This window comes from Ceratotherium simum, chromosome 11 (assembly GCF_057802395.1).
Source record: "Ceratotherium simum simum isolate JZ-2026a chromosome 11, ASM5780239v1, whole genome shotgun sequence".
NCBI lineage: Eukaryota > Metazoa > Chordata > Mammalia > Perissodactyla > Rhinocerotidae > Ceratotherium > Ceratotherium simum.
Window position 1 is genome coordinate 28,975,832 of NC_141910.1, and position 12,515 is coordinate 28,988,346.

Below are 12,515 nucleotides of genomic sequence, written 5' to 3' on the forward strand. Positions count from 1 at the left end.
AAAAAAGAGGCAAATTTGGAGGCATGGAGACCAGTTAGGAAGCCGTTGTAATAGTCTAGGCAAGATGTGATGCATTTATTAATCCACACATATTTATTTATATAATGAAAGCATTAGATATGGAGATAAGGATATATATTGAACTAAAACTTTTAGGAAGTAGAATTGAGAGCAGGTAATAACTATGATCAAATCTGGGGGATCAGGAAAAGAAGTGTCTTAAGCCACTAAACCAGCTTCTTTCTCAGCCAGTAAGTTAGCCTCAATGTCACAAAGAAAATAAAAGCTCACAGACATAAATTCCTTTAACATTCCATCCCCTCCATCTTGGAATTTATGTATATTTGCATCTGTCTTTACCTCTAATCTCAAATGGTGTTCCTAATTCCTTTGTTAGTCTAACCTTTTCATCTTTCCAATTGATGTCATTCCCTCTTACCTCCTTTGAAGATACAATTACTAAGATATTTATTCTCGCCATCAAGGAATATATAGTCTACTTGTGGAATTGAATGTATAAAAAGATCAATTAAATTGCAACCAAGTAAATTTAGTGGTAGAATTGTAAACAGAGTACTATGTGATCACTCTTGTCTTTTTCTTTTAACAGTTCTTTTCCTGTCTTCTCTTTCAATATAGTTTCCTAGGGTTATGTTCTCAGACCTCTTATTCATTCATTCTATATGCTGAGCATTCCCATCCATCCTCTCACCTCATATCCATATTATTCTCTGCTTACTGGATATCTCTATCTGGGCAGTCCAGAAGCAACTCACCATCACAAATTCAACATATCCAAAGTCAGACTCATTAAATGCTTTAAAGATGTTGACTCGAGCTGAAACCAAAATGAGTGAGATTTGTTCTCTATTCTTTTTTTTTTTTTTAATTTTTTTGAGGAAGATTGGCCCTGCACTAACATCTGTTGCCAATCTTCCTGTTTTTTCTTCTTTCTCCCCAAAGCCCCAGTACATAGTAGTGTATCATAGTTGTAGAGTTGTAGCTCTTCTATATGGGATGCCGCCTCAGCATGGCTTGTTGAGCGGTGAGTAGGTGCGCGCCCAGGATCCGAACCAGTGAACCTTGGGCTGCCAAAGCGGAACGCATGAACTTAACCACTACGCCACTGGGCTGGCCCCTTTGTTCTCTATTCTCAATTAACTTAAAATCTGGTTGAGAAGAAAATATATACATACAAATTAATTACAGTAAAAGGCAGAATGTGATAAAATTTCTCATATATATAACTTTAGGTTTTTATTTGGTTTAGTCAGGGTTCTCAGGTGTAAAAAATAGATTAATCATAATCTCTAGTTTATGATTCACTCTCAAAGTGTTTTCATGCACCATCCTTTTTGGAAAAAAAAATCTTAAGAATAATATACATGATAATACATAACCCCCAATTAAAAAGACAACTAAAATATTGACATTCACATCTATCTGCCTCTTCCCCCTCTGTCACCAGTGTTCTGTCTTTAGTATATCATTCCCTTTTTAAAATATTCTGCAAGTACTTTATACTCTGAAGACAAAGTCTTAGTGAGTTTTAAGTAACTATTCATATGTCCTTGTATAAATACTTTACACATTAATATTGTAGACAAATGCTTGATAATATAATAAATCCATCTGCTGCTTCTGTCTATAGATTCTATTTTTATAAACACCTAAAAGGAATATTTTGAGACTTAGATCTTCTGGATTCCTTTTTTGAGCATTAATTTTTGCTTTTGACAACCTAGGCTGTACTCTGGAGCTCTGGTTACTGAGTGATTTTTGTTTCTTTATGGCCAGGGATATTTTAAAAGGGGGAGTAGGGCAGTAAAAGGATAATTTAATTTGCCTCTTTAAAACAGAGATTTTTTTTTTTTTTCCCCAAAGCCCCAGTAGATAGTTGTATGTCATAGTTGCACATCCTTCTAGTTGCTGTATGTGGGACGCGGCCTCAGCATGGCCGAAGAAGTGGTGCGTCGGTGCGCGCCCGGGATCCGAACCCAGGCCGCCAGCAGCGGAGCACGCGCACTTAACCGCTAAGCCACGGGGCCGGCCCAACAAAGATTATTTTAGAAGACCTATTTATTGGCATCATTATCTGTGTTCATATATTATCTTTAAAAATAATTTTATGACCTCCAATGATGAACTGTATTATTTTTATACTTGGATAGTAGGTATAAACTTTTGGAATCAAAATTAGAGTCCACTCTAAAGAAGTCCCTTGAAATAAAAGAAGAAAAAATTGCTGCTTTAGAAGCTCGATTAGAAGAATCCACAAATTTTAACCAGCAGTTGCGCCAAGAACTTAAAACAGTAAGTGATTTCCTTGGAATGAATTTTAATTGTCAAATATTTGGACAGAAAAATGTAAAGCAGAAAATAAAAATGTAACATCATTTTATTAATATTTTGTCTATTCCTTTTTCTTAAATCTGAGAGTATTCTTAAACAGATCTTTGTCATATAGTTATGAAAAATTGTATTTTGTCTATACAATATAATTTATTCAGTCCTGTTTCATGTGTGTATGTCCCCCAGGCAGTTAGGGACGTATAAAAATGGTGGGTGTGAGATGGGGAAAAGGCAGGCTTATTTCATTGGGAAAAGCTCTCGTCGCAATACTGACACTTGACTCTGACACTCTTTTCCTATTGAGAATCCAGGTAAAAGTTTGATAGGTAAAGATATGGTTATGAGGATGCCATGTAGAGGGAAATGGTATGTGTGGTATAAGAAAGCACCTGATCTCATAAATTTGAAGTCTTTTCTAGACCTGTTTTCTTGTCATATTTGGAATTATCCAGTGAAGTAAGCAAGGCAGGGACAACTGTGTGTTTTCCTTACTTGAATAAATTAAAATTAAAGGGGCTTGCCCATTCCATAGGGTTAGTATATGGTAGATTGGTAGAATCATGTTATGGCTTATTCTCCCTTTTTCGTCTCCGCAGTGCTACCAAGAATGGTTTTACAGTCAACTAAACATTCAGACTGAGAAGATTACTATAGGCTACATTTAGAACCTTTTGATTCAGAACACTTATAGGAAATACAAGTAGATAGCAGGCACTGTCAGTTGTCCATCTTCACGTAGTCATCTAAGAGTCATCTTCCCACCAGATGACAGTTCAGGTGCAAGAAGATGAGATTCACATTGGGTGTGTGCAGGAGCTGCCCTGACTTTTGAGATTTCATGCGCAACAGTCATCATCTCTTGCAACAACTCCCAAGGCATAGATTTAAGATCTCCACAATGGATATACCAGTTTTAAGAGTTACTATACTCAGAGTAAGTTCAAAGATATGGCTTCCTATTAGGTATTTATAATTCTGCCAGTCCGAATACAGTTTACCAATCGGGGGTCATTTTTCCCATAAGCAATCTTGCCTGGTAACATAGAACATTCCAATTTTAGTAGGTTTCCTGAGAAACGGTTACCCAAAGATGAATTTCTCATGCAGAAAGGGAAAAAGATTTTGTTCCCTATTTGCCCTTACCATCATTGCTGGTATTTGTCTTAGATATTACCCTGGAACATATATTGTTACTGAGGAAATTCTAGAACTTTGCTCAGTTAACATATAAAGGGTTATCTAAAAAATAAAGTAAAACTTGGTGCCAGGCTTCATTAATCTGCTTTATTTCCTGAATTTTTTACCCTATTAAGCAGTATCACTAGATTGCAAATAAAGTCAACTTCATGAAGCTACTAAGCTAGGAAATAAGTGGGTTAGGGTATAGGTTGGTATATGTGTATTTCAAGTCTAAAAGGTCGAGATTTAAAATTCCATCGTCTTCCCCTTCCAGCCATTTTGGCATAAATTTTTAAAAATAAGTAAATAAATAAAAAGCTTCCTGTTGTAAACATGTATTCAACTAGACTTATACTGTCCTAATTTTTAGTACTATACGTGAAGAGGTATATCAGTTGAAGATAGACTATGAAAATTAAATATGAATAGTATGAGGCCTAAAGTAACTATTAACGTAGCATGACAAAGAGGTATAACTAATATGCCAGCAAAGAACATAAAATAGTATCATAAAAAATCCAAAAGAAGGCAGAAAAATAAAAAAGGAACAAAGTACAGATTGGACAAATAGAAAGCAAATAGCAAGATGGCAGCTTTAAACCAAACCATATCAGTAATCACATTAAATATAAAAGTGTAAACACCCCAGTTAAAAGCAGAGATGAATAAATTAGATAAAAAGGCAAGACCCACCTACATGTTGCCTCTAAGAAAACTTGATGGAAAATATGTCATTTTCTGTGTGAACATAAATTAGAGATTTTGATTAATGATACATAAGGTAAAGGAACCATTTTTGAAACTTAGTTGTAAGGACACTGGGCTAAAAATGAAAGGCTTTGAGTTTTACTCTCAGCTCTCCTTCTTAGTAATGGCGTATGTCTTATAAACTTTCTAAGTCTAGGGATAAGACCCTGTGGGAAATTAATGTAAAATAGGAGACTAGAAATGATGTCACCCACCTATGTTATTAGGGAACTAAAAGTAAAAAAAACAAAGATACAAAAAAACTGGAAAATCAGGATCCCAGAACACCTGTTAGATCACTTGCCAAGCTTTAAATTACATTCTATCTTGGCATCTTTTTTCTTTGGTCTCATGTCATTATTTTGTAAGTCAATAGTAACAAAATTTATTGTTGAGTTATAAGCTTTCTTAATAAGGTTTGCATTAGATGTTGAATTATTTTAAACATTTATATCCTTGCCTTAATAGAAAGTTTGGGGTTAATTTAGAAATTTATGATAAATGTCTCCTAGGATAAACTAGTGATTCAGGATAAGTATAATAGTAATCACTTTAAATTGAAGAGAGCTATTAGGTAATCGGCAGTTTTGGTAATATAAGATGACCAAGTTGTTAGTTTTGAGTTGGCTCTCTTAAAGTAGGATTTGGTTGTAATTACACCAGAAAACGCTGGATAAGATATATCCTTGGATTGCTCCCTTTTTATAAAGTAATTTGCAGTAATTATATATGGATCAAGATCTGAATAAAGAAGTCATTAATTTATTTATTAACATAGCTCATTCTGGGTGACATATCCTTCTTAAAAGGACAGACATATATAGATACTTCCTCAACTTTAAAGTATTTTTTTAAGAGGAATTATTACGTTTCAAGTGTTTATTTGTTCTTTACGTGGGACTCTCTGAAATCTCTAGATCAGCTATAGATGGCTCTAAAAACAATTGTTAGTATTAGCAACATGTCTATGTCCAGTTAATCTATTCTTTTTTTTTTTTCATTTTCATTGTAAACAACCTGAAATTACAGAATATGTTGTAGAATCGTGGCACATAAGCAGAGTATATTTAATATTTCTAGGAGGAAAAGATTTGCATTTTTCAAAGCATAAATTGTGATCATGATAATAAAGATAATCATACATGTTATTTATCACGTTTTTAAGTAAAGCGTCTTTCATATTCACCAGACCAGTGCAGAGTCAAATTAGTTGTGAAAAGTATAACTTTGGTGATTTTTTTCCTCCCAATTAAAATATTTTAAATAAAATTTTAGGTGAAAAAGAATTATGAAGCTCTCAAACAGAGACAAGATGAGGAAAGGATGGTACAGAGCTCTCCTCCGACTTCTGGTGAAGATAGCAAATGGGAGCGAGAAAGTCAAGAAACAACTAGAGAGCTTCTGAAAGTTAAAGATAGATTAATTGAAGTAGAAAGAAATGTAAGTATTTTTAAATTTTTAGTAGGAATAAATTTTTTAAAAAATAAAGGATTATTGGATATGTAACTCAGAAAATTTATCTACTCTGGTTTTGTAGCTTTGTTCATTTTATACTTTGGCTGATTTATTTTATAATATAAAGACTAAAGAACTAATAATTTAATACACTTTTCTCTATCACCCTCATGTAAGTCCATCAGCTTTATCAACTCTATCTTGAAAATATAATCCAAACACATCTACTTCTCTCCATCTCTGCTATTACCACTCTAGTCTAAGGTACCATCATCTCTCATCTGGACAATTAGAATATCCTCCTAACTGGCTTCCTGTCTTCCATTCCTAATCCAGTTTAACCCATTCTCAGTGCAGTAGCCAGAGTTATTTTTTAAAACATAATCTGGGTCGTGTCACTTTCCTACTTAAAATCTTCAATGGCTTCCCATTTCAATCAGAATAAAATCCAGATTCTTTACTGTGTCCTATAAGATCCTTCCTGACATTGCCCTGCTTATGTCTCTGACCTTATACTATTCTACTCTTCCACCTACCCTGTTTATTAATCTAGGGGTAATATTATTATCTGTTAATATCTGGCAGACACAAAACAATGCATGGCACATAATAAGTAAATTAATTCTAGTCATATTGACATTTTCTGCTTGTTCCTAGCTCAGGGCCTTTCTGTTTGCTTCCCCTACCTGGAATACATGGCTGGCTTCCCGCCGCATTCAGGCTCATATCACGTATCTCCTGCAAGAGGTCTTCCCTGCACCCTTCCCCCAGTGAAGTAGCTGTCCCCAGCCAAAACTGTTTGTTAGCACACCACTGTCTTATTTATTTTCTTCATAGCACTTTCACTAGTGAAATTATATCTTTTATTCATTTATTTGTTGTTTTTCTACTGAAAAAAAGCTCCTTGAAAGCAGGTAGCTTTCTTTTTCACCACCGTACCTTCAGTATGTAGAATAATGCCTGGTAGATAGCAGACACTTAATGACTATTCACTGAATAAGTTCAATAAATATTTGACAATAAACAATAATCAAACAAATTCAACAAACATTTATCCTTCAAAGATGAGTAAGCTGAAGGAACTTACGTGCTAACAAATAAAATAGTTGTGTGTTATTTTATTTATTTGTTTTTTTGTGTGAGGAAGATCAGCCCTGAGCCAACATCTGATGCCAGTCCTCCTCTTTTTTCTGAGGAAGACTGGCCCTGAGCTAACATCCCTGCCCATCTTCCTCTACTTTATATGGGACGCCACCACGGCATGGCTCGACAAGCAGTGCGTCAGTGCGCGCCCGGGATCCGAACCAGCGAACCCTGGGCCGCCGCAGCAGAGCGCATGCACTTAACCATTTGCACCACTGGGCCGGCCCCTAGAAGTATATTTCTTTTACAGATTTACACCTGTGGGATCACACTATACAGTATTCTTATTTGCATTTTTCAGTTATGTTATCTTGGAGATCTCTCTATTTTAGCAGATAGAACTCTATCTCATTTTCTTTAATGACCACATATTATTCAATAGTGTGGTGGATGTTACCATAATTTATTTATATAAATTCCACATTGATGGACATCTAGGTTATTTTCAGATTTAGTTGCAATGAAAATCCATGTGTAACATGTTTATAGGGTGGTAAATTCCTGACAGTGGAATTGATAGACCAAAGAATATATTTATATCTGTGTGTGTGTTTAATTTTAATTGATGTCATTGTATTAGCTTTTCAAAATCACATAAATTTTCAGTCCCACTAATAGAGTACCTATTTTTCCAGATTAACATTGGGTATTACCAGCCTTTTAATTTTTGTTAAAGTGATAGAAAATATTTTAATTTGCATGTTTTAAATTATTAGTGAGCCATTTTACATCTTGTCATACATTTATTAGCCATATATGAATACATATTTTTAATTATTTAGTGATATATATACACACACACACCTCTATCACTCAGATTAATAATTACATTTCAGAAAATTCAGCTGGCATGTACAGTTCTATAAGGTAAATCTCTTTTCCCATCGACTTCCTTAATAAATTTCTGTTGGAAGAAAAATTACTTGGTTGTCATATTTTAGCCATTTTAGATAATGGGTTTATAAAGATGGCTAGCCCTATATTAGACTGCTAATTTTTGTGCATTTGCCAGTATATTTGCTAACCTCATACTTTTCCATCGTAAATTTTTTTCTGCTCTGATATATCCTTTCTACTCTCAGTTATCTCTTCTATTCATTATAGACTATAGGAATTTTTCTTACTCCTAGGGATACCCAGACTCATCATTAGAGTTTGTACATTTTGGTGTCTAAAGAGCTACACGATAATAGTACTTAACATATGTAAGTGAAATATGCTTCACTTTGGTGTGTCAAGATGGTATGTAAATACATCAGTATTCCATCTTACTTTTCCAGTGTAAATTTTTGTCATCCTCCTTATTTGAACAAATGAACAAAAGAGAAATACAATATCAAAACCCATCTTAAAGCAGTTTGCTTCCTCAGCTTTGATTTTATGGTATAGTACGTGGATTAAATCATGATTTGTCTTTTATACAGTGACACGTGGTGTATATAACATGAAAGCCTATAAAGTGAATGTTATCTTTGTTCCCTAGTGTAGATATGACAAAAGTGATTTTTTGTGATTCAGTTGTAACTTTTATGCATATTGAAGTTATGTACAAATTCTGGCCTTTTTGTATATTAAAGTTTTATTTTAGTTTTCTAGAGGGTTCTTTATTTGTACTTTTTTTTTTTTTTTTTTTGGTGAGGAAGATCAGCCCTGAGCTAACATCCATGCTAATCCTCCTCTTTTTGCTGAGGAAGACCAGCTCTGAGCTAACATCTATTGCCAATCCTCCTCCTTTTTTTTCCCCAAAGCCCCAGTAGGTAGTTGTATGTCATAGTTGCACATCCTTCTAGTTGCTGTATGTGGGACGCGGCCTCAGCGTGGCCGGAGAAGTGGTGCGTCAGTGCACGCCCGGGATCTGAACCTGGGCCGCCATTAGCGGAGCGCGTGCACTCAACTGCTAAGCCACGTGGCCGGCCCCAGTTGTAACTTTTATGCATATTGCAGTTATGTGCAAATTCTGGCCTTTTTGTATATTAAAGTTTTATTTTAGTTTTCTAGAGGGTTCTTTATTTGTACTTTTTGATGCTTAATTTATTATTATTTTTTTTGGTGGGAAAGATTAGCCCTGAGCTAACATCCGTTGCCAATCTTCCTCTTTTTGCTGAGGAAGATTGGGCCCTGGGCTAACATCTGTGCCTGTCTTCCTCTACTTTGTATGGGATGCCGCCACAGCATGGCATGACAAGCAGCACATTGGTGCACGCCTGGGATGCGAACCTGTGAACCCCAGGCCGCTGGAGCAGAGTGCACGAACTTAACCACTATGCCACCGTTTTGGCCCCTTAACTTATTTTTTTATGAAATGTTGTTTAGAAATAATCCTGAAAATATAATATCCATGACCAACATTTTAATATGTATCACAGTAAATATAATGATCTATGATTTGCATAGTAATTCAACCATTTAACTATAAAATTGAAATATGGCCATATGTACTGGAAAAATTGAAAGTGGTATGTTTTATTTGAATTTGCTCCAGAAGTTCTATAAATGAAATAGAGTTTTAGTGAGTGTTTTATACTATGAAAAAAATCACTAAAGAAAATATGTAACATCTGTTAGGTCTATTATGGACTAAATTTTTTAAACAGATGGTTAAGATTGTTCCTGTTTCTCTTCCAAGTATTTGTGTTTATAAAATTCTTAGCTTTGCTGCTACCCCTGGGACCAACGCTCACCTATATATATATTTACCTTTGGACAATTAGAAAAGGTGCATTTCATTGGCTAGACACAGCCTCACACACCTCTAGGCACTTTAGAACAGCATAAAAACCATACAACTGAAAATCCCATTCTGGTTTCTTACGTTAATAAATATATTTAGAATATAATATTTTATTTTTCAGACATTATAAAGCAGACATACACAATGGTATATTAAAGTTTTAGTATTATTGCTTTCTTTTTCTTAGATTAAGTATCTATTTACAATTTGGGTTAAAGGGGAAATGTTTTGTCTTTTTCTCTTTTAAGATTGTTGGGGGCCAGCCCCGTGGCTTAGCGGTTAAGTGTGCGCGCTCCACTACTGGTGGCCCGGGTTTGGATCCTGGGTGTGCACCGATGCACCGCTTCTCCGGCCATGCTGAGGCCGCGTCCCACATACAGCAACTAGAAGGATGTGCAACTGTGACATACAACTATCTACTGGGGCTTTGGGGGGGGAAAAAGGAGGAGGATTGGCAATAGATGTTAGCTCAGAGCCGGTCTTCCTCAGCAAAAAGAGGAGGATTAGCATGGATGTTAGCTCAGGGCTGATCTTCCTCACAAAAAAAACAAAAAAGATTGTTGGGATCTGTTTGGATTGTAATTGTAATAAATACTGAAACAAAATTCTAGTATCTGTTAAACAGAAATATGTTTGATGTTGCTTTTATTTTTAATATGTATGTTTTCTTTATTAAGAATGCTACACTGCAAGCAGAGAAGCAAGCACTGAAAACTCAACTGAAGCAACTTGAGACACAGAACAATAATTTGCAGGCTCAGATTCTTGCACTTCAGAGGCAGACAGTGTCATTACAGGAGCAGAATACTACTCTTCAGACACAGAATGCCAAACTTCAGGTTGTAATGTAATGTTTTGGGGATATGCAACCAAACTCTTGAATTATGCTATTAAAATAAGGATGACTAGACATGGTAACATTGTTTCTTAGTTAGTGAATTTAACAATTAATTGAAGATAAATTAAAATATTCCTCTTCAGTGCTATGCCAAACTTTGAGAGATCAACATTTTTTAAATGTCAGTCTTTAAATATTAATTAGTAAATTCACTCAACAAATATAAATTTAAAAAGATAATTTCATTTATGTTTACTTTATGGACTTTCACCCATTTAATAATCAGGTAGAAATCCTTGCTTTAGAATATGGTTGCAGCATACCATTCCTTATTTTATTTTTACAGCTTTCTTATCAGTTAAAATTATTGGAAAACAGCGCAGCATGAGAATTTTCTCTTCCAACTTGTCCTTAGTTCAAAGGATCCATCTTGCACTTAACACTGCCAGTGTCTTTTCAGATAGAACAGTTAGGTGGGGGGAAGTGCAACTCTCTGAAACCTCTTAAAGAGCAGAAGAAAAGAAATTCCCTCTCTGAATCTTTAAGTTCTTCTTTCTGTAACTCTTTTCCAAATGGTAAAGCAATACTAATTTAATTTAGGCTCTTGAGAAAATTTCCAATTGAGTTTTCACAAGTAATTTTTCAGTTCTATCAATTCTCAACTTCTAGAAAATGATAAACTAGCATTTCAAATTCTGTTCTTTTTGATGAGTGGAATACAAATTGTTGCTATTCACCTTCATTCAGAATAATTCAACCCAAAACGTGTCTCGTAGAATATATATTGTTAACACCTACCAAAAATCAAAATTAAGTGGTAGCCTTGTTCTTTGGGATGCTAAATCCAAATTTTTTCAGTATGATGTGAATATATCTGCTATGATTTATTTGCACTTCCTAAAGTTAATGTAATCTTTTATTTTAAAAAAAGAACAACATAAGCTATTTTTCTTATGTCTGATAACAGTTTGCATTCTTATAGGTTGAAAATTCCACCCTTAATTCCCAGAGTACCTCACTTATGAACCAGAATGCACAACTCCTAATCCAGCAGTCTTCCTTAGAAAATGAAAATGAATCAGTAATCAAAGAGCGAGAAGACCTGAAATCTCTCTATGATTCTCTGATCAAAGATCATGAAAAGCTGGAACTTCTTCATGAACGGCAGGCTTCAGAGTATGAGTCTCTCATTGCTAAACATGGAACACTAAAGTGTGCCCACAAAAATCTTGAGATGGAACATAAAGACCTTGAAGACCGGTAATTTATTATATTTTCTTGTGTTGTGAATTTAAAACCAATTATCTTTGGGTAATATAAAAAATTTTATGTGTTAAACAGGTCTAAGGTAATTTATGTAGGAAATTTACATGAATTTACATGTCTTATGTGATACTTATTAAGTATTACTCTTGTTTCCTTCATTTCTAAAATATTTTTTCTAAGGAAATATTATAAACTAAATACTTTTTTTCCAGTTACAATCAGTTACTAAAACAGAAAGGACAGTTGGAAGAATTGGAAAAAACACTGAAAGTGGAACAAGAGAAAATGCTGCTTGAAAACAAAAACCATGAGACTGTAGCTGCAGAATACAAGAAACTTTGTGGTGAAAATGATAGGTAATAAATATTTATATATTTTAGTTTTATAATATTCATTACATCCAAAGTGTATACTGCCACTTTGCACTACCATCCATAACTTAGAATTTAAAAAAAAAAGACCCTAGAGCGAGAAGTAAATTACCCAACAAAATCATGCAGCTGGTTAAGGAATGGCTCAGACAAAAACCTGGATTTCCTGTTTTCTCTCATTGTTTCTCTCTTGATTTATTCAACTAATTAAGTTTTTAAGTCACATTATATAATGATATTTCTGTACTTTGGTAGCATTTATGTACTTTATTGAGATAGAATGTAATGAAACCTGATTCTGTGTCTTTTTCTCTTTTCACTAGTCTGGTATCCCAGTTCTTGTCTTTTGAAGTTGCTACAAGTGAGCTGCCTTATAATTTCCTAGCTGATTGATTTATAACTTTTATTTTTAACTGTCTTAGGTATTAATGGT

The 12,515-nt window shown here is 34.4% G+C and overlaps 1 protein-coding gene across 9 annotated transcripts in view; it reads left to right on the plus strand.

Moving 5' to 3' along the window:
* Positions 1-12,515, plus strand: part of CCDC88A (coiled-coil and HOOK domain protein 88A) — a 116,385-nt gene that overhangs the window by 78,829 nt on the left and 25,041 nt on the right. For 6 of the 9 annotated variants that reach the window (XM_087436745.1, XM_014791505.2, XM_087436747.1 and 3 more), the window contains exons 17-21: positions 2,172-2,313; positions 5,554-5,718; positions 10,285-10,446; positions 11,428-11,705; positions 11,924-12,067. In XM_087436745.1, coding sequence (XP_087292871.1) covers positions 2,172-2,313; positions 5,554-5,718; positions 10,285-10,446; positions 11,428-11,705; positions 11,924-12,067 — 891 coding nt within the window. The remainder of the gene's footprint in view (positions 1-2,171; positions 2,314-5,553; positions 5,719-10,284; positions 10,447-11,427; positions 11,706-11,923; positions 12,068-12,515) is intronic. The other 3 variants (XM_087436746.1, XM_087436748.1, XM_087436750.1) reach the window with 1 other exon arrangement.